This window comes from Balaenoptera acutorostrata, chromosome 10, assembly GCF_949987535.1.
Source record: "Balaenoptera acutorostrata chromosome 10, mBalAcu1.1, whole genome shotgun sequence".
NCBI lineage: Eukaryota > Metazoa > Chordata > Mammalia > Artiodactyla > Balaenopteridae > Balaenoptera > Balaenoptera acutorostrata.
The window spans coordinates 85,282,510-85,304,195 of record NC_080073.1 but is presented as its reverse complement, the minus strand read 5'-3'; the positions used below and the strand labels follow the sequence as shown (position 1 = coordinate 85,304,195).

The following is a 21,686-nucleotide window of genomic DNA, read 5'->3' as shown; positions in this document are numbered from 1 at the left end:
CAAAGACTGCTACCTTCTTCGTAGGTGCCTGAGTGCCCGTCCCCAGCTTCCAGCTTTAACAAGAATGGGTTCTGCCTCTGAGGAAATCCCGGATCACGTTTTGTTCAGTCCCCAGCATAGCGTTTTCTTCTGTTCTCAAGTACCCTTGCTGGATTCCTGCTCTGAAGTACCCCTGGCTGACTAGGGACTTTGCAAACTGTGTGGCTCTTCCTTTATCACTTTCCTACAATCTTTCATTGCCTTCATTATCCCCTTGTTGCAGTATAATTTAAAACTTTGGTGTTCTAAAATCCTGTAGACGTCCTCCAGTTAATCTTTTCTAGCCTTTTAAAATTTCCTTTTAAATTAACCGTATTTTTGTTACCTCCACAAAGCTAGCCATTTCCTCTTGTCTCCTTATCTTTATTTTTCCTAAATATTTGCTAATAGCCCTGATCTTAAACACTGTTCATTTTTCTTTGGTGTTTGTTTCTTATGTCATGTGAAGAGATACATATAAAGCCTTTCACAAACCAGAAAACATTATACACTTAATAAGTATAATTTATGGAGATTAACAAAGGACCACTGCGCCTCCTTTCGCTCTTTCTACTCCTTCCGAACCTAAAAGACTTCTCCATAGAGGAGGGAAAGATTATAGAAAAATACTTTTGAGTGCCTACTATGCCTGACAATGAAAGCGATAAAGCATACACACACACATGCATACATACTTGGGCTTAGGCTTTCAGTATAGTAACATTGATAAGACTTGCACATAAAAATAAGACAGTGCCGTGGTAAATAACTTGTGAGTGGTGAACTGAATGCTGTGGAAGTTCAGAGGAGGGAAAGGTTACTTCTGGCTGTGTGCTATTATTGCATGGACAGAGTGACATGTTAGCTGAAAAGACTAAAGGAGTTTGTCAAATTTAGTAACTAAGGCAAGTTTGAAGACGTACATACATTGTAGCGGCCTTCAGTGCCAGAGCAAGGGGTTGAAATTTTATTCAGTAACACTGGGGAGCCACTGACATTTTATGATAAAAATATTATTTAGGAAACTATCTGGCATTATTGTATAATTTCAGATTGAAAAGTTACTTTGCTGATAGGCTTTTAGGCACCCCACTTTTCTATATAACAAATGTGTGTTTATAAGTAAGTGAATTATAAAATGGGTTTAACTCTAGCCTATTAAAAAGGATGGTCAAAAAAATTATTTTCAGACGAAATTAGACCCCATAAAATAAGCTGCTTAGTTAGATATAAGCAGTATATAAAGTGGAATAAAATGTCACTTTTCATGCTTTTAAAAATTGTTTTCAGGAATTTTAGTGTCAATTAGCCATTCTGTTGGATTGGCCAAAAAGTTCATTCGGGTTTGGGAAGTTTTTGGCCAACCCAATACTTCACTTCTCCAACTGAAACAATGCTGAAATCCCCCATTTTCTTTCTTCTTCCTTTTCATTAATAAGTAACTAATTATAGCTATTTTTTCTACTTGGGTAGAATGAATAGTTACAATGAAAAGAGATTTTTGATGAATAGCCCTCCTAGATGGGTTCTTAATTTTGGTAAAGATGTGTGTATTCCTGCAGAAGATTCTGTTTCTTTTCCTTCTCCGGCTGCATTGGGTCTTCGTTGCTGCGCACGGGCTTACTCTAGGTGCGGGTGAGCGGGGGCTACTCTTTGTTGCGGTGCATGGGCTTCTCATCGTGGTGGCTTCTCTTGTTGCAGAGCATGGGCTCTAGGCGCCCGGGCTTCAGTTATGGTGCAGGGGCTCAGTAGTAGTGGCTTACGGGCTCTAGAGCTCAGGCTCAGTAGTTGTAGCGCACGGGCTTAGTTGCTCCGGGGTACGTGGGATCTTCTCTGTGTCCCCTGCATTGGCAGGCGGATTCTTAACCACTGCGCCACCAGGGAAGCCCCTCTTCCTCCTCCTTTAGTGGGAAAAAAATAGTAGGAGTGCCAACTTACCTCACAGGATTGTGAGGATCTGCTCATACAAATAAGAAGTGCTGGGTAAATAATCTGAAAACGTTAATATTGGGCTTCCCTGGTGGCGCAGTTGTTGAGAGTCTGCCTGCCAATGCAGGGGACGCGGGTTCGAGCCCTGGTCTGGGAGGATCCCACATGCCGCGGAGCAAGTGGGCCCATGAGCCACAACTACTGAGCCTGTGCGTCTGGAGCCTGTGCCCCGCAACAAGAGAGGCTGCGACAGTGAGAAGTCCACGCACCGCGATGAGGAGTGGCCCCCGCTTGCCACAACTAGAGAAAGCCCTCGCACAGAGATGAAGACCCAACACAGCCAAAAAAAAAAAAAAAAAAAAAAAAAATCCCCCAAATTCTGGCAATTTTTAAGCTAAAAGAACTTCCCAAATTTAAAAAAAAAAAAAAGTTAATATTGATAGAGAAATGGAGGTTAAACACTTTGTTAGCCGAAACCTCTATGTATTGGAATGACAATTGTTTAATAGTAAAGGCTCTCTAAAAAAAAGTGTCCTGACACAAGCGTGTGACAGTGTTGATCTTATCTTGTAATGATGTCCCAAATCATCTGTGTGGTTCCATCTCAATTATTCATAATGAGAACTTCACTCAGTAAACTTAATTTATCTACTTTTCGCTAAACACACTTTTTAGTCTATCTTTTGTTACTCCTTGTGATAGCTAAAATTGGGTCTGATGAATTCAAATGCGGGAACTTTTTTTCAGTCAGCTCTGTAGATGTGGTACCTATTTCATACGTTTCAAATGGAGTTGCTTCTACAGAAATATTTGGGGATGACTACTTTCCTGTGGACTTTTTTTTGTTAGCATAACATTTTATTGTAGAAATATCCTTTTATTTCTGCATCTACCCACATTTCTCACTTTGTACCATTAGCAATTCCTTTCTATTTACCACATCAATCTAAGCTAAGACCTTGGAATTTGAACATAGCAAGTGCTCCTGGTCTCCTTTCCCAATTAATGGCTGAATACTATGATATATTCCTGCCTGTTCCATGTATTTTGTTTATTAGGAATTGGGTTGTCATCCAAAATCCTCTGCACAACTTTCCAAATTCCCATTTTTATTCAAATTCCTAAGCTACTTCAAGATTTTTAAGGGTCTAGAAAAAAAAAATCTGAACAACCCTAATATAACTTATTTGTATAATAGTAATAAACCATGTGATTATTCCTTTCATCTGAGTGAATTCTTTTTTTTTTTTTTTTTTTTAATTTATTTATTTATTTATTTATTTTTGGCTGTGTTGGGTCTTCGGTTCGTGCGAGGGCTTTCTCCAGTTGCGGCAAGCGGGGGCCACTCTTCATCGCGGTGCGGGGACCGCTCTTCATCGCGGTGCGCGGGCCTTTCTCCATCGCGGCCCCTCCCGTCGCGGGGCACAGGCTCCAGATGCGCAGGCTCAGCAATTGTGGCTCACGGGCCCAGCTGCTCCGCGGCATGTGGGATCTTCCCAGACCAGGGCTCGAACCCGTGTCCCCTGCATTAGCAGGCAGACTCTCAACCACTGCGCCACCAGGGAAGCCCTGAGTGAATTCTTAAACAGCTAACACATTGCATAATTTCCGAGCTGTCAGAAAATAACTATAGTTTCAGGTATTAACTAAAGTGTTAAAACTTTTAACCATTTTCTTCCCTCTGTTCCTCACCAATTCTGCCCATCAGCATTGGGATCCTCGGAAATGAAGTTTGTAGCCTTTCAGACCCGCTACAGCAGGGCATATAGAAGCGCTGAGGCATATGTGTGAGATAAATGACAGGCTTACCAGAGCATCCTTAGCCCCTAGCAGAGTTCCTATTAAATGAGTGAATCTGGAAATTAATCCAGCTTGTTCTTTTGTATTATTTGTGAAATAAAATTCATATTTTACGGCAAGACAAGGAAAATTTAAACATAAAAAAATTTTCTCTGGGGACTTCCCTGGCGGTCCAGTGGTTAAGACTCTGTGTTTCCACTGCAGGGGGCCTGGGTTCAATCCCTGGTCGGGGAACTAAGACCCCGCATGCCGCGTGGTGTGGCCAAAAAAAAAAAAAAATTTTTTTTCTCTGCCCTTTGGCCTCCTCTCTTTCCTCTACTGTGCATTGTGTATCTGCATTATGCATCAACCAAACCTCCCCATCAACAGAAATACCTGTTCAACCATATAGAGCATTTCATTAATAAAAATGTGTGGAAATTTGTTTTTTGTCTTATTATATAAGTGCATACATAATATCCTCAATTTTGTCTCTTGGCCCACATAGTCTAAAATATTTACTATTGGCCTTTTACAGAAAAAGTTTGCTAATCCCTGTTCTAGATAATAGTTTTCTTAAGGAACAAAACTATATTCTAAAACTAATTTCCTATATATTATCTGAAAGAGATATTCCATCAATCAGTCAATATTTGAAAACCCCATCTAATACAAAGTGGCTTATTTTATCCAAAAGAATTTTGTTTTACATAAAGTATGACATTTTTACTTACAGAGAATCTGTAATACTTTATCTATTGTGATATTTTCACCATACATGTGACCATTCATTTTTTGTTTGTTTTTTGTTTGTTTATTTATTTATTTATTTATTTATTTATTTATTTTTGGCTGTGTTGGGTCTTCGTTTCTGTGCGAGGGCTTTCTCTAGTTGCGGCAAGCGGGGGCCACTCTTCATCGCGGTGCGTGGGCCTCTCACTGTCGTGGCCTCTTTTGTTGCAGAGCACAGGCTCCAGACGCACAGGCTCAGTAGTTGTGGCTCACAGGCCTAGTTGCTCCGCGGCATGTGGGATCTTCCCAGACCAGGGCTCGAACCCGTGTCCCCTGCATTAGCAGGCAGATTCTCAACCACTGCGCCACCAGGGAAGCCCCGTGACCATTCATTTTTAATACTCCCTCCTATTTGCCAGTTCCTAAGGTAGCATAGTTTATGTCAGGACACCATGCCAGTCCTTGTTTCCTTCAATCACATTACTAAAATTCTACTTAGATCAAATGACCTCATTTGATTCTATTTAATTTAATTTCTCCATTTTATTCATTTAGACTTCTAGCACCAGGAAAGCACCATTCCTAAGTTCTGACTTAACTTTTCTGTCACTTTCCAAGTCTGTCAACTAACTGAGCAGGTCAACTTAACTGTAGAGAACCAAGATGACGGTAATGTCTAAGCACATTTTAAGATCCGGGGGAAGTAATCTTGCATGAAATGTTTGCCATTTTAGAGAGTGAACAAAGTGTGTGCAGAACGTGGTTCCCAGACAACAGTTTCTGAAAAGCTCAACTAGATAAGGAGACATCTACAAACCTGGGTTAGATGCTTCCCTGTGTTTCTGCGAATTTAAGAATACAAATCATGACTCCGGTCCTCACTTAACTCAGGCTGAGCTCAAACTTTGATTTTAAAATAAGTTCTGGTTCTTGCTTCCAAGTGGGATTTGGTAGTCATTAATAAACGTAAACGTCTCTCTGCCATGAAGATGGTGGACAAGGTCCTTTTTAAGGAGTTAACAAGAGGAGCGTGAGAAGTAGGGAAACTTCACCAAGCGGTAAAGATAAACAGGGCGGAAGTGAGAATGATAGGAGAGAGGGTATCAAGATGCTTAAAGGCAAGTAACCAGGTAGAGAAGGGAGTGTTGAACAGTAGAGGGATTCATTGATGCGAATTCCTCTTTTTACGATCCCACGGGGGCTCAGGATGGGGAATGTAAATTCTGACAACAGGTGCGGCCACGCCCCCTTTATCCGCTCTTTTGAAGAGGGCACCACACAGCCTCAGCCAAAGCAGGGGCCTCACAGCCCACATGCTGATTGGGTTTTCTTCTGGCAAGGGCCGGAAGCGGAAGTCGTGCGCCGGACCGTTGCTAGAGCGCTTGCGTGGCCGGGAATCGCCGTCAGCCCCGGTCTTCGTAGTAACTGCCCTTGTGAAAGCGCAGCTCATGGCTCCAGTGTACCGGTCGCGCTACCCCGAGGACACCCCAGGCTCTAGGAGACGGCGACGCAGCTCGTCGGGGAGCCTGCCTTCCGCGCAGGCCAGACCATCCCCGTGGGGCAGCCGTTCCCACTCCCACTCGCACTCCCGCGGCCGCGAGGGCCTCAGGCCTCAGTGGGGTGGGTCGGGCTTCGGCGCTCCTTGTACCTTTAGCCGCTCTGGATCTCGAGAGTGGCCCACCGGGCTCCACAACTACACTTTCTCGTCCTCTTCTGTCTACTATGGCGGATACCGCTACCATCACCACCACTATGCGGGCAACAGGCAGTGGGCAGAAGACTATGAGAAGGAGAAGGAGGAGAGCTATCACCAGGGTAGGCTGAAAGAGAGAAAGAACTGGGGAGTCGGGAGCACCTAAGGTGTGGGGGCTGTCTCCAGAGTTTCCTGAGCCAGATTCTGGTGAACACACCCCGGTTGAGGATGAAGAGGTAAAGACTAAGAAGAGCAGCAGTTCACAATCCAGCTCTGAAGAAAAACGGAAAAAGAAGACCAGTCATTCAAAAAATAAGAAAAGAAAGAAAAAGTCCAAAGGAAAACACAGGAAATATTCTGATAATAGTGACAGTAATTCAAACTACAACACTAGCTCTGATGATGATGAAAAGAGAGCAACAAAAGCCAAGAAGAAAGAGAAGAAAAAGAAACACAGAGCTAAAAAACCCAAGAAAAAGACGAAGAAGACTAAAAAAGAATCCAGTGACAAAAGCTGTAAGGATTCAGAAGGGGAGTTGCCAGAAGATATCTGGATTGAGCAGTCAAAGATTGCAGATAACATGGCTGTAATAGGTCCAGAGGCACCTATAATACACACCTCTCAAGATGAGAAACCTTTGAACTACGGCCATGCTCTGCTTCCAGGTGAAGGTGCAGCTATGGCTGAGTATGTAAAAGCTGGAAAGCGTATCCCACGAAGAGGCGAAATTGGGCTGAGAAGTGAAGAGATTGCTTCTTTTGAATGCTTAGGTTATGTTATGAGTGGTAGCAGGCATCGCAGAATGGAAGCTGTGCGACTGCATAAAGAGAACCAGATCTATAGTGCTGATGAGAAGAGAGCCCTTGCATCCTTTAACCAAGAAGAGAGACGGAAGAGAGAATAAGATTCTAGTTAGTTTCGGAGAGATGGTGTACTGAAAGACAAAAGGGAAAGATGACAAATAAGAACTTTTGTTCTATAGCCGGACTTTTAAGAATTTTATATGACCAAAATTAAAAGGCTTTATGGGGGCTTCCCTGGTGGCGCAGTGGTTGAGAATCCGCCTGCCAATGCAGGGGACACAGGTTCGAGGCCTGGTCTGGGAGGATCCCACATGCCGCGGAGCACCTGGGCCCGTGAGCCACAATTACTGAGCCTGCGCGTCTGGAGCCTGTGCTCTGCAACGAGAGGCCGCGACAGTGAGTAAGCACGCGCACCGCGATGAGGAGTGGCCCCCGCTTGCCACAACTAGAGAAAACCCTCGCACAGAAACGAAGACCCAATACAGCCGTAAATAAATAAATAAATAAAATTTAAATGGCTTTATGGTGCTGCTGTATCTAAGTTCCTCAAGAAAAAACTGCTTTTTGAGATCTCTTTAGTAATTTATTTTTTATTTTTAATTTTAAAAGTAAAATGTGCACTTTTTTAAAATATTCGAACACTACAGGAGGAAAGTCAGTAAAATGTAAGTCTTTTACCCCAGCCCCTGATCCTTCTCCCCAAAGAAATCTCTTTTTGGAATCTTCTATATCTGTCCATAAGTTCCGTGTATATACAAGCATGTATGTTGCAGGCTGAAGATTGAATCTATTAACCTGAAGGTGTTTTTTGTTTTTGTTTTTTTCCCTGTTGCTCTGACTTTTCTCTCTTTGAGGGCTTCATTGCCTCATGGAGCCATTCATTTACCCCAGGGAGAACCAGAAGAACCCCAGAAAGAACAAAGGATTCAATTGAGTGTATACTTCTGGTTTCCATTTAACACTGAATTAAAAAGTAGAGGTTTATTGGCTCATTTTCCTCTTCAGGCTGGTTTCCCTTAAATAACGAAAAGGCTGCCAAAGCTCCTGAGTTTGGTTATATATTTTCCTGGTCCACCTATGAAGAGAGAACATTTTTGTCCTGGCATTCCAAACAAGTATACTGAGATGCAGCCTAATTAGATTAGCTTAGGTCACATGCCCTTCCTCAGAAAAGGAATTGTTGCAAGGGAACTAGAATGGCCTACTCCTGAATCTGCAGGTTTTGTCACCCTAGTGGGCTACATGGGCAAGGAATGGATACCTGAGTGAAAATCAGAGTAATGTTGGGAAGGGGGGGGGGTAGGCAACCAACAAATGCCCACTAGAGTCTTGAATGATTTTTTTTAAAATATAGAATAGAGAGTACAGGTGCTGAAAGCCAAAGTTTTCTTGAAGAAAATCTTGGCTTTGACTTAGAAGCCGAGTACCTGATTGAAGGGGTGATAGGATTTATCCATAAAAATAGACATAAAAAAAATAACGATCCAGAGTGCTTGAGTATTCCAAAGAGTAGATTAGGCACCAGCTAGGCTAGGAGGAGAAAGAACAAAATGAGAATAAAGGAGGAGCTCATGAAAAGGAGATCAGATCAGGAGGGACCAGGTGGACAAGAGAGTTAGCATTGAGAGGCTGGCTAGCACCAATGCTGGAAAAGACTTTTAGAGTGAGCTCCACTGATGTTCTGTGTAAGGCTTTTGTTGTCATCCAGTGACATCTTCCTGAACTCTGAGACTTCAGCGCTAACCAAACTAATTTGGATAAGCCCCTTTTCAAGGCTCAAGACCCTGGTAACCCCACAGAGCTGAAGGTGAAGGAGTGCAGTTCTAGAATCTGGCAGGGCAGAGTGATGTAGAAGGGCACTTTTACCCCAGTATGTGACTTGATTGACACTGGACCACACTAGCTTGAGATTTTCCCCAAAGAGAGTTGGGTGAAAGCCACCTTGTTACATATGTATATTTCCATTTTTAGAAACAAACCATACCACACTATACAGATGGATCTATACCTTGCTTTTTTCACTAAACAATATATATTGGAGATATTTTATATCAATGCATGTAAATCTATCTCATTCTTTTTAATGACTTTATAATATTCTATTGTATGAAAGAACCATGTTTTATCCAATGTTTAAGATGTTTTCTGTATTTTGCTATTATACAATACTTGCAGTGAAAATCTTTGTGGATGTATGAGAGTATTATCTGTAGCATACTCATCTAGAAATAGAATTAATTATTGGGTCAAAAATCCTTTGGGTCATCTAAAAATGGCCATCTAGAAGTGGAATTATTAAATCAAATGGAAGGTATTTATAAGTGCTTTCTATGTGCTAGGCACTATAGCAGATATTAGGGATAAACCAAAGAGCAAGTTAGGCTTGATCCCTGCCATCAAAGAATTTTACATGCTACTGGGATACTTGTAACTCATGGCTGTAATGCAATAGTGCCTCTGATCATATAGAAAAGGAAGCTTTTATTTTAAATATCCTAGGAATGGACCTGATGGAAACATATAGACAACTGTTTTGTTTACAAAAATGAGGATAATCCTGGAAAATGAAAATCTCAAGTTCAAAAATTGACTTGTATTATTAGTGAAATGTAGCTCTGTCCTGGTAAAAATTGCATTTTGATTTGTTCTCACCTTATCTACCTCTACCCCTTCCAAAAGATACAAACAGACTACATAAAAATGCACACCTTGAATTTTTGTTGAAAAACTCTTGTTTGTCAAGCTGTTACATTAAGTGTATTTATTTTTATGGGATAAACAACGCAATGCCAATAATCTCAGCCTTGATAATATGAGTGATATTTAAGAAGCCAGCCATGGTAGGGAGTTTGAAAGGGGGTAAATGAATTAGAATACATTTACTTCCTTTTAAAATTAAAATTTATGTTTACTCCTTGCATAATATTTTTGGGGGAAAGCCTTTCTTTATAAATTTGAAAAATCAGATGTATGTTTTTTCTTCAGGACAGAATATTAACTTCTTTTTTTTTTTTTAATTTTTTTTATTTATTTATTTATGGCTGTGTTGGGTCTTCGTTTCTGTGCGAGGGCTCTCTCTAGTTGCGGCAAGCGGGGGCCACTCTTCATCGCGGTGCGCGGGCCTCTCACTATCGCGGCCTCTCTTGTTGCGGAGCACAGGCTCCAGACGCGCAGGCTCAGTAGTTGTGGCTCACGGGCCTAGTTGCGCCGCGGCATGTGGGATCCTCCCAGACCAGGGCTCGAACCCGTGTGCCCTGCATTGGCAGGCAGATTCTCAACCACTGCGCCACCAGGGAAGCCTTTAACTTCTAATTAGTAAAATATTTGCATTGACTGGATTTGTTAGCCTAAGGAAAAGTTTTTAAGTAAATATATTTTACTTTAACTTTTAAAAGATATTTTCGAGCTCTGACCCTCAAGGAGAAGATAACTCTCCTGATGATAGAATTTTTTTTTTCTTTACTGTTATGATAATTTCAGGCTTGAAACAATATGAATTATGTCATAAAACCATGGTTAGTATGATATTTGTTTCAAAATTATCAATGATTAAACCAAAGTTTGTTCAGGTGTTTTAAAGGGTTTATTTTGTTCACAGACTGTAAAAATACAGTTTGTGATGAGGTGGACAAGAGAGGGAATATTTGTTTTCTTCTGCATAATCTATTTTTGTAGTGATATGATCCCCTGCACCACCCCCTCACCCCCATACATTGCAGAGAATAATTGTTGATTATTCTCTCCCATAGTAATAGACAGACTGTAACTGAGCAGGACCCTATGGGGCCTTCCCAGGACAGACACCTCCCCCATATCCTCTGCTGTAGCTCCTCTCTGAAGTATAGATACATAGATAATAGTATCTGATGCATTCTTCCTGAGTTGTTTTACAGATGTTAAAATTACCACCAAATGGAAGAAATTAACTACTTGATGATCATGAGCCCCCAGACCTACAGGCTCCTAAGAACTGATAATGTTAACCGCCCTGTTACCGCAACACCAACCAATCAGAGAAGTGCGCAGGAGCTTGATCACCGTCACCTGGCTTTTAAAAAAATGCTTTGCTGAAAACCTTTGGGGAGTTGGAGGTGTTTTGAGCACTGACCACGCGTTCTCCTTGCTTGGTCCTGCAATAAACCTTTCTCTGTTCCAGACTCCGACGTTTTGGTTTGTTTGGCCTCACTGTGCGTCCAGCTCACGAACTTGCGTCTTGTAACAATTCTTAATTTTTTATTACCTTAAACCCTTCAATCTAAATATACGTTCATTGTTCAATTTAATCTTCAAAATACTTTGACGTTTATTTTTTCCACTGTATTTGATGACTTTTTAAATTGGGGAGAAATGGTAATATATGTGTCTGTATTTTAATTACGTGAGTAAGCAAAGTGGAATGCCAGCTGTTTGTGATAACAGTAAAGTGAGCTGGCCTGTTTTTTACATGAATAAAATAAATTTCGGCTTAAAAAATGAAAAAAACCGTAAGCGCACACCGGGACGCCCCTCTCAGCCGCGGGACTTGGAGAACGTTCAGCCAACCGTTGGGAGCTTGGCCTCCTCCTGCGAGGCGGGAGCAGAAGGCCATCGAGCCGCGGTCCTCCCGCAGTCCTAGAGCGACGCTAGAGTGAGCTGCGGAGCGAGAGCCGGAGATCAGCGAAGAGCTAAGACGGGGCTTGAGAGTGTTTGGCCCTTCCTGCCGGTCGTTGGAGCGGTGAGTGGTGACTGTGCCCCAGCTTGGGGAGGAATTGCAGCCCGTGGGCTGGGGATTAGCTGATTCCCTGAGGGTGGGAGTGCAGGGAAGCCTTACCCGACAGAGGGGCCGTGTGGACTTGGGGCGGGGGCGGGCGAGAGGTGTCAATCCTGGGCCCTAGGAGGGGAATGATGCTGTGGATCTAGTTATTGGGGCACAACCTTCTGCTGCATATTTTTCATCCACTGAGCTCAATTTTAAACACCTATTAAAGGTAAGCCTTAGAAGGTAACATTTGAGCAGAAACCTGAGGGAGGTTAAAAGATCTGTGTGGTCTTTGGGGGTACGAATTTTCTAAGCAGGGGGGAACAGCAAGTTCAAAGGCCCTAAAGCGGGAGCTTGCTTAACATATTCGAGGAATGGCAGGGAGACCAGAGTGGTTGGAGCGCAGTGAACAAGGGGGAAGTGTGTAGAAGATGATATCAGAAAGACTGGGGGGTGGGAGGAGGCCTGTAGAAAAAGTGGGCATTGTATTGTGTAAGGAATTTGGTCATTTCTTGGCGTGAAGAGTTGTCGGAAAATTTTAAGCAAAGGAAAAACATCTGACATGTTTTAAAGCATCTACAGCTGGGAACTCATGATGAGAACAGACTGTAGGAAGGCAGGAAAAAAGCCGGTCCCAGTTTGAAGGCTGTCAGGCAGGGAGAATTCTCTCTTACTTGGGGAAAGTCAGCCTTTTTTTTTTTTTCTATTCTGGCCTTCAACTGATTGGATGAAGCCCACTCACATTAATGAGAGCGGTCTGCTTTACTCAGTCGAGTGATTTAAATGTTAATCTCATCCAAAAACACCCTCACAGAAACACGAGACTAATGTTTGGCCAAATATCTGGGTACTCGGTGGCCCAGTCAAGTTGTCACATAAAATTAACCATTTTTATTTTCTGTCTAAGAATCATTACTTTCGCAGGCTTTTTTTTCACTTTCATTAAGAGTTCCGTTGCCCCTTGAACAATGCTGGGGTTAAGGGCTCCTACCCCCAGTGCAGTCGAAAATCTGAGTATAACTTTACAGTCAGTCCTTTGTATTCACAAGGCCGCATCGCAGATTCAGCCAACTGCAGATTCAGCCTATTTATTGGAAAAAAAAAAAATCCATGTATCAGTATAAGTGGACCTGCGCAGTTCAAACTTGTGTTGTTCAGGGGTCAACCGCAGCAGGATTGGCTTTTTGAATTATGAGTCCATTTTTGACAGAGAAAAATATCAGCTGGGAGTGCTACTCTAATACACACCCAGGAATATATAACAGCTAGCTGAATTTGGAACCTAACTGGCCGCAGCCACTAACTGAGTGAGCCTCACGCATATTGGTTCAGAAGTGTGTGCCAGCAGTTGGCAGACGCTATTCACTGATTTCTAGAGTCACTCAAGAGTCATCAAAATCAAGAATGCTCACTCTCCACATACCAAGAGCCTGTTTCAAAGGACGATGGTGGAATTCTCTGAGTTCATTTTTGACATGTTGGGTTTGAAAGGCTTTTGTAAGGTATCCAGAAACCAGATAGCCAGAAGGAAATATAGATCTGGCACTCTTGAGGTATCTGGGCTGAAAAATAAGGAAGTCATCAGCATAAAGATAGTAATTGAACTTACAGACATACCTGTCCTCTACATTACCCCCTCCTATCTTATGTCCTAGTTCTCTCCTTCCTTTCAATGTCCTATTTTTTGAAAGTAATTTTTGCTTACTCTTGCCATTTTCTCATTCTCCTGTGGCAAGGTGACTGTCCTCCCTATCCCATGACCAGAATTGCCTTCACAGAGGTCACAATGACCTCTTTGTTTTTTAATTAAGTGCATATGTCAGTTCATAGGTGAACACACCTTCCTAAAACATTTCACTCTTGAACACTGCCTCTTTATAATTCCAATTATAAATCAGTCAGTTGCTACTCTTTTTCTGGGGGTGGGGGGATGTTCCAGTGCAGACCAGAAAACCTGCTAAACAAATTCTAAAAGAGCTGTACCACTATTTAGTTACTATTCTTTACAATTATTATCTCATTTACCTCAAAACATCTCTGTGAATTAGGTATTACCTTCATTTTACAAATGAGTAAACAGTGTAAGTGACAGAGCTAGACTAGAACCCAGGCCTGTCTGAGGCCCAGGCTCTTTCCATCACTCCACACTTACAGAAAGAGATCCCCTTGGCCTTCTACATACTACTATCCTTGTTTTCCTACCTCTGCAGTTGTTCCTTCTTACTTCTCTTCCTTACATGTCGGTGTTTCCCAGGGTTCCAGCCCCACTTAGCCTTTTCCCAGCCATAACTAACAACTACCCTGAAGATGTGAGGTTTTCCAACAGTTCTGTGCTCAGACTTTTCTCTGTCTGAAAAACCCTTTCCCGATTTTCTAGCCTAACTTTCACTTGTCTTGTAAGAGTCAGAAGGACTCACCTCCAGAAAGCCTTTTCTTTCTTTCCTTTTTTTTTTTTTTTTTTTGCTATTTAATTGCTTTATTAGCTTTACATTTTTCCATGCAAATGGGTGAAACTCTACTGTTGACAGAAACTTAGATTGGGTGCCAAGGCAACCTCCAATGAGAAGCTGGTAACCCAGAACCCACCTGACACATGGAAATTACATAAGGTTCACAGCAAATGGATCAGTAAAGGCCTATCAGGAAAATGCAAGGAAAAGGAGAATGACAGTGGGAATCACAGTATTAATCTCGTGGAAAATGGCAGGAGTCAAGGCATAAGGCAGAATTCATCATGATGGTCATGGTGATTAGAGAGCTCCCCCCTAAGGATACACAGACAGTTCCTCAACTGCAGCTCCCTAAGTTTTCTCCTGATTTCTCTCATCTCCTCCATGAACATTTCCATATCATCTCCATCTCCACCCATCCCATCGCTGACCTGCCTCTTGGGTATGGCCCATCGGAAATTAGGGGCAAGTTGGCGAGCCTGTCCCTGTCTATTATTTCCTGCTGGCTGGTGGCTTTTGCCCCCTCCCAAAGGGCGGTCTTCCTCTCCATTCTGCACAGGCTGCTCTATTTCTTCGTTTTCCTGGACCTATCCTTGCTGCCTCCGCTCGTGATTCTCGCCACGAGTGCGCCGCCTAGATGCTTAGTCCCGAAGACCTGCAAAGGGCCGGGGTGGGGGCAGGGGGCTTCAGAAAGCCTTTTCTGACCTGCTAATTCACTTGAGATTTCTTACGGAGCAGAGAGCTGTAAAGGCCAAGGAGTTCTTTTATCTCTGTATCTCAGCAACTAAGAGAGTCTGGCACATTGTAGACAATCTGTAAATGAGATGAGTTATGAATATCCGTATATTCTTTTAGTTAATTCTGATACTGGCTTTAATTAATGAACCTACAAGCAGTTTTACTCATTTTGTGTCTTTTTTCTCCTCTCAACATTTGGAGAATTTTCAAATCTACCGAAAATTTGAAAGAGTAGTACAATTAATACGATATACCCCTCATATAGCAGCAGCTGTGAACTTCCTGCTACATTTGTGTTCTCTCTCTCTCTCCACTTACCGCCCCCCATAATCCCCCCTCCCCAAAACATTTGAAAATAAGTTTTAGTACCATCTCCTGAGAATAAGGATATTCTCTTACGTGACCACCTGAGAAAACTCTTAAGATCTACACACTTTTTCTGTAAAGGGCCAGATAGTAAATGTTTTGAGCTTTGCAGGTGATACGATCTCTATGGAAACTACAGTTGACCCTTGAACAGAAGGGTTTGAACTGCATAGGTCCACTTATGTGCGGATTTTTTCAATAAATATATCAATAGTATCAATACCTGTGTTTTCATTTTACAGACCTTTAAGTGTGGGGAAAAGTTTGTGTTTGATTAGAGATCACAATATGTGGAGTCAAAAGAACTAGAGTTTGAATCCTGATCCTATCCAAGCTGTTTCAGCTTCCTACCCTTGGTCGTCTACCAGTTCCTTTGTGTTTGAGGCAGAAATCGTAAGTAGTACACGGATTTTTGACTACACAGGGGTCAGTGCGCCATTGTTCAAGTACTCAGTCCTGCCAGTGTATTGTGAAAGCAGATGTAAACACTATCTAAACAAATGGGTTTGGCTGTATTCCAGTAAAGATTTATGTACGAAAACAGCCTTTGGGCTCTATTTGGTCTGCTGGGCCATAGTTTGCGTATATATATTATTCATATTCAGATTTCTGAATTCTTCAAAACATACTTGTATCTTTTTTTTTTTAACTCAAGAGCAAATTTCACACATTGCATTTTGCTGTATCTCTTTAATCTAGAAAAATACCTTCCCCACACCTTCTTTTTATTTTCACGAAATTGATTGTTTGGAAGAGTACTTGCCTATTGTAGAGAAGCTGCATTCTGGACATTCTGGATTTATCTGAAAGTTTCCTCATTGTTAGATTCATGTTAAACACTTTTAGTAAAAATGCTACATAAGTGATAAGGCACAAGGTCAGTTGTCTTGCTGTTGGTGTTACTAGGTTTCATTTGATTAAGTTTGTGACTGCCAGATAGCTCCATTCTTCCCCTTGTAATTCATAAGCAATTAGTGTGGTGATTCTCTGAGACTATGAGATTGTCCTTTTCCCCTACTCCTTTCACCCAATGATTTCACCCATTTGTGGTCCTTGATTGAAACAGTTATTTCCTCAAGGGCTACAAAATGGTGATTTTTTTCAAATCTGTTATTCCTGCTATGTTAGCTGGCAGTCTTCTGTAAAACAGAGTCTTCTCATTTTGTATGGTTGTTTCAGAGAGAAAAAAAAAAAAATGGATAGTAATTATCGGAAATGTATAAACCCAACAAAAGGGTATTGCTATTGTTGTTATTATCATTATTATTACTATACTATTACTGTTTCTGTGATTCTTGTTATTACATTTTCAGGGGTATCCCTGAGGAGGCAGTCAAAAGAAAGTTCTCCAGAACAGCGAGAGCAGTCTGAAGCTGGGGATGGCGACAGCATTGGCAACCACTCCTTCCCCAGCTCCTCTGAATCTGAAGAAGGAGGGACTTCACTTAGTGAAGGAGGGTCACCACTGTACTCGGGAACAGGGGGTCAAGCTGCAAGGAAACGGCGCAGGCCTCGGGCAGGAGCCATTGTGCAAACAGTTCAGGCAGTTGCGCTATGAAGAGACCACAGGACCTCGAGAAGCACTGAGCCAGCTCCGGGAACTTTGTCGACAGTGGCTGCAGCCCGAGGCCCACACCAAGGAGCAGATCCTGGAGCTGCTGGTGCTGGAGCAGTTCCTGACCATCCTGCCTGAGGAGTTGCAGGCCCGGGTGCGGGAGCATCACCCAGAGAGTGGGGAAGATGTGGTTGTTGTACTGGAGCATTTGCAGCCAGAACTGGGAGGAACAGAACAACAGGTGGTAAGGGTCAGATGTGCTCTTTTGCAGGAAAGCAGGAGTTGAGACCTCTGGCCAGAGCGGTGGCCATGAGCTCACCAGTGGGAGAATCGCTAAGCTTTGGTTCAGTTTCTTTTCAGTCTGGCTGTTCATTGCTGAAGGTCTTACCTCAGCCTTACCTGTCTCTGCTGGGAGGAAACTGAATGTGCTCCAGGTTCTCCAGCCTCTTTTCTTTGCCCTTCTGTCGTTTCTCTTTGCTCTCTTTTCTAACATTGAAGTGCTTTTCTGAACAGCAGTTTCCTCCTAAACCCACGTGTACCTAATCATCCCTAGGACCCAAACCAGGCAAAGAAACAGAAGATGCTTGTGGAGGAGACGGCCCTTCTGAAAGCAGTGCCGAAGCAGCAGGTCCAGCCTGAGGGTGCAATTCCCAAGCCCAAGAGACAGAAGGGTAAGAAGTAGACTGCATCTTCCTGCATGTGAGATGTGGTGGGCTTCGTGGTGCCCCCCGACCCGAGGCCCTGCTCAGCACCCTTGGCATTTTGCGTCTTGTTCTTCTTGTTTTGAGTCAGGTTTACTGAGGTATAAATTACACGCAGTAAAATTCACTCTTTGTAAGTGTACAGGCCAATGACTTTTCACAAACATGAAATAATTGTAGTTGTCTAATGATCACCACAATCAAGATATAAAAGTTTCCATCACCCCAGACATTTCCTTTTTCCCTAATCCTTGTTTCTGTTTTTGGATGCTTCTAGTTTGGGGTTTTTTTTTGTTCAGTTAAAACTGAATGCTTCTCCTGTGTAGACCTTCACCTTCCTCTTCTCCCCATTACTGTAGGGGTGAATTAAAAAAGGAGTGCTAGTTTCTTACCCAAGGCAAAGAATTCCAACCACATGATTCATTACTCGTTTCTTCTTACCACATTCAAATTATTGTAAATGACTACTATCTTTTACTTCTAAATGTTGCCTGAATTATTTTTTATTTGCTCTACCATATTTTCTTTGACTCTGAATTTCTCTTTCGAATTTCTATCCCTTTCATTTTCTCCTCTTTCCAGTCTGATACAAGCCCTGCTTCTCTTTTTGTTTTACTGTCTGTCATTTTAGTGCTTCCACTGAAGTTAAATTACCTCCTGTTCATTCTCTGTCATTTAAACACATTCATTAATGTTGCTCTCCTCGTTAAAGCCCTTCAGTGAGCTAAGTAATGTTATTCTTTCAACTTTTTTTTTTGATGTTTGAAAAATTCCATAATAAAGAGTAAAAAATAAAAACCAACCCACCACCTTCAGTGACTCCCAATAACCTTTAACAAAGGCCTCACACGGCATGTTCTGGCATTTGTAGACCTTGCAGCCCCATGTCCACTAACATCACCAGCTTGCTCCGATTTGCTTGAGACTTTTAGCTCCAGCTGTTGCATGTGCTGGGAAACCCCTCAGTCCCAGACACATTGGGACAATTAATCGCCTTTTGTCCCACCTGCTCACACTGTGTGTTCCCCCTCATGCTGAGTTGCATTCCATTTCCCATTTGCTCCTCTTCTGCCTGGAATACTTTTTCCTCACTCTCCCTGGCTAATTCCTACTCATCCTTCAGGACCTAGCTTAGATATCACTTTCTTTGTCCTTCCCTAATTTCTCCAAGTCTGGATCAGTTTCCCCACCTCTGCTGCTAGAGCTCCAAGTTTTCTCCTACCATGGAACTGTTAGTATTATATTAGAGTTGCTGGTTTACTTCTCTTTTTCTCCCACCAGACCAAAAGGGCAGGGGCTTTGTTTTGTTTCCTGAGTCTGCTACTGTCCCTGGACTAGAGTAGACCTTCAGTAAATGTCTATTTGATGAATGGTTGATTTCAATTCTAAAGGCTTCTTTTACCTACTACCTACTCCCCCTGCTCAATTTCTGAGTCTGCTTCAAAAGTCCTCTTCTTCTGGAAGCTTTCTGAGTAAAGTCGCTGAAAGAGAGAGGCCTACCTTTTCTAAACAGCCTTGCAGAAATGAATTTATGCTGTGTAATCAGTGATGGGTGTTTATTTTAAGTATGAAAAGTAGATTTAGCAATAGTAGATTCTTGAAACTGTTCCTTACCCTCTAGATCTGTTGAAAATGTTATTTTATATTCTTCTTTTATTTATTTACTTATTTATTTACTTTTGGCTGCATTGGGTCTTCGTTGCTGCCCACGGGCTTTCTCTAGTTGTGGCGACTGGGGGCTACTCTTCGTTGCGGTGCCTGGGCTTCTCATTGCGGTGGCTTCTCTTGTTGCGGAGCACGGGCTCTAGGTGTGCGGGCTTCAGTAGTTGTGGTGTGCAGCCTCAGTAGTTGCGGCTTGTGGGCTCTAGAGCACAGGCTCAGTAGTTGTGGTGCACGGGCTTAGTTGCTCCGCGGCATGTGGGATCTTCCCGGACCAGGGCTCAAACCTGTGTCCCCTGTGTTGGCAGGCGGATTCTTAACCACTGCGCCACTAGGGAAGCCCTGTTATTTTATATTCAAGTTCAGGTTGTTTTTCAGTTTTGCAGGCCCCTGCCTCCCCTTTTAGTTGTGTCTGTCATTATAAAATCACTGGAAAAGAACCTCTCTTGTTCTCATCCCTTAACTCTCACTCCCTCCCCCATGGAGGTGACTTCATCCTCTTGCAAAAGGCCTTTACACACAGTACATGTTTTTAATCTTCCCTCTCCCACATGTGCTTTTACTTTCCCTGATGTCTCCTTCCCACACCCTTCACTTTCTCATCTACTCTCACTCTTTAAATGATCTGCTGCCTTTATCTTGCTTACACGGGGTAACCCTCATTTGCTTGTTATGAGGCTGCTTAGATGCTCCCTCTTCTATTTTCTCCATCCATCTCCCCTTTTACTCTCTCATTCTGACTTTGCATCTCCTTTCAGGCTCCGGGACGTAAAAGACTTATCCTATCTACTGTTCCCTCTCACCCTCTTCCCTGTGTGTCTGAGCTAAGGTTTTATTCAGCACACATTGTTATAATTTACTTATATGTCTTATGTTCCAGACATATAAGCAAATTATTACAGCACTGAGATATAATAGCTCCATTGAACCACACAGGAAAGCAGTTACTGCTGTCCAAGGAGATCAGGAAAGGCTAAGACATTTTTGTGGACTTCTTTTTACCCTCAGGGCCTTGTGGCCCAGTGTTTTTGATTTATTGGTGAGGACACTGAGCCTAGAGGAATTACCTAAGATTACACAGTTAATCATGATAAAATTGGCACCACGTCTGCATGTCTTCATTTCCAGTTTATTTCTTCATTTCTGGTACTAGCCCTTTCTTATTGGCCCCAGGGTACTCAGTTGACCTAGCTTTCTAATTTTCCACATGAGGCCATTATCAAGAACGTACAGCCATGCCCTTTATGACAGTTTGCTTGCTTGCTAACTTCTCTGTGTGTGTATGTATGTATAGATGTGCGTATCACATGATAAACCTCAAACCATTTAAAATAAGTTGCCTCTCACCATAATCCCCCAAAGGCAGCCACTGTTAAACAGTTTCTTATGTATCATTCCATGTATGTTCTATGCAAACACCAGCACCCACAACATTTCCACTTTGCACACATGGCTTGATTCAATTTTTTTTCCTCCTAATTGTAGATTCCTTTCCCTAAGCACCAAAAAACAAGTAACTGGTGGTATATATTTAATGTTTCAGGTGAGGAGACAAGGACTGAGAATGGGAAGCTGGTTGTAGACACAGACTCCTGTGGAGGAGTGGAATCATCTGGGAAAATACCTGAACCCAAAGAGGCTCATTATGAGGACTCTAACTTGGATAGGCAGCAGGCCAAGGCCAAGGAGAAGACTGACTATAAATGCTCAGAATGTGGGAAGGGGTTCATCCAGCACTCAGACCTGATTAAGCATGAAGGTTCACACACGGGAGAAAAGCTCTGTGAATCTGAAGTGTGTCAGAGTTCTAGTCTTACTGGACATCAGAAAATCCACTCTAGAGAGAAAGGTCATCAGTGTCATGAGTGTGGGAAAACCTTTCAGAGAAGTTCACACCTTGTCAGACATCAGAAAATCCATCTTGGCGAGAAGCCTTATCAGTGCAAGGAGTGTGGAAAAGTCTTTAGCCAGAATGCAGGCCTTTTGGAACATCTCAGAATCCATACTGGAGAGAAACCTTACCTGTGTATCCACTGTGGAAAGAACTTTCGGCGCAGCTCTCACCTTAATCGACACCAGAGAATTCACAGTCAGGAGGAGCCCTGTGAGTGCAAGGAGTGTGGGAAAACCTTTAGTCAGGCCCTGCTCCTCACCCACCATCAGAGAATCCACAGCCACTCCAAAAGCCATCAGTGTAACGAGTGTGGGAAAGCCTTCAGTTTGACCTCAGACCTTATTCGACACCACAGGATTCACACTGGAGAAAAACCTTTCAAGTGTACTGTATGCCAGAAAGCCTTCCGACTAAACTCACACCTTACTCAGCACGTGAGAATCCACAACGAGGAGAAACCGTACGAGTGTAATGAATGTGGAGAAGCCTTCAGGCAGAGGTCAGGTCTTTTTCAACATCAGAGATATCACCACAAAGACAAACTGGCTTGATGAGGTGTCCTCTCCTTATGGACCATCAGAGACAGTACATTAACAAGCAAGCTGGCACTTTAGGAAAAGTCACTGTAGC

At 42.7% G+C, this 21,686-nt stretch overlaps 3 protein-coding genes and 1 non-coding gene across 5 annotated transcripts; 2 read left to right on the top strand and 2 right to left on the bottom strand.

Annotated features, from left to right (window-relative positions):
• Positions 1-5,808: 5,808 nt before the first annotated feature.
• On the top strand, positions 5,809-7,117 carry NKAPL (NFKB activating protein like). Its single transcript, XM_007198414.2, is given in 3 exon segments — positions 5,809-6,283; positions 6,285-7,052; positions 7,054-7,117. Coding segments are annotated over 3 exon segments (1,209 nt in total). The 5' UTR covers positions 5,809-5,906.
• A 4,404-nt stretch (positions 7,118-11,521) lies between these two features.
• Positions 11,522-21,614, top strand: ZSCAN26 (zinc finger and SCAN domain containing 26). 2 transcript variants are annotated; one of them, XM_057554189.1, is made up of 5 exons: positions 11,627-11,669; positions 15,490-15,640; positions 16,561-17,046; positions 17,356-17,473; positions 20,706-21,614. In XM_057554189.1, exons 3-5 carry the CDS (start codon positions 16,627-16,629, stop codon positions 21,605-21,607), a joined length of 1,440 nt encoding a protein of 479 aa, XP_057410172.1. In that variant the 5' UTR covers positions 11,627-11,669; positions 15,490-15,640; positions 16,561-16,626; the 3' UTR covers positions 21,608-21,614. The 2 variants fall into 2 exon arrangements, with proteins under 2 accessions (XP_057410171.1, XP_057410172.1); XM_057554188.1 differs by lacking the exon at positions 15,490-15,640 and having other exon boundaries at positions 11,522-11,669.
• On the bottom strand, positions 13,620-13,681 carry LOC114237386 (U7 small nuclear RNA). The gene has a single exon (XR_003623059.1). It is a non-coding gene; the product is annotated as a U7 small nuclear RNA (small nuclear RNA).
• Positions 14,275-16,066, bottom strand: LOC130709130 (protein BEX3-like). Its single transcript, XM_057555776.1, has 2 exons — positions 16,007-16,066; positions 14,275-14,730 (listed from the first exon to the last, which is right to left on the bottom strand). The coding sequence occupies exons 1-2, from the start codon at positions 16,064-16,066 to the stop codon at positions 14,404-14,406; spliced, it is 387 nt and encodes a 128-aa protein (XP_057411759.1). The 3' UTR covers positions 14,275-14,403.
• Positions 21,615-21,686: the final 72 nt, after the last annotated feature.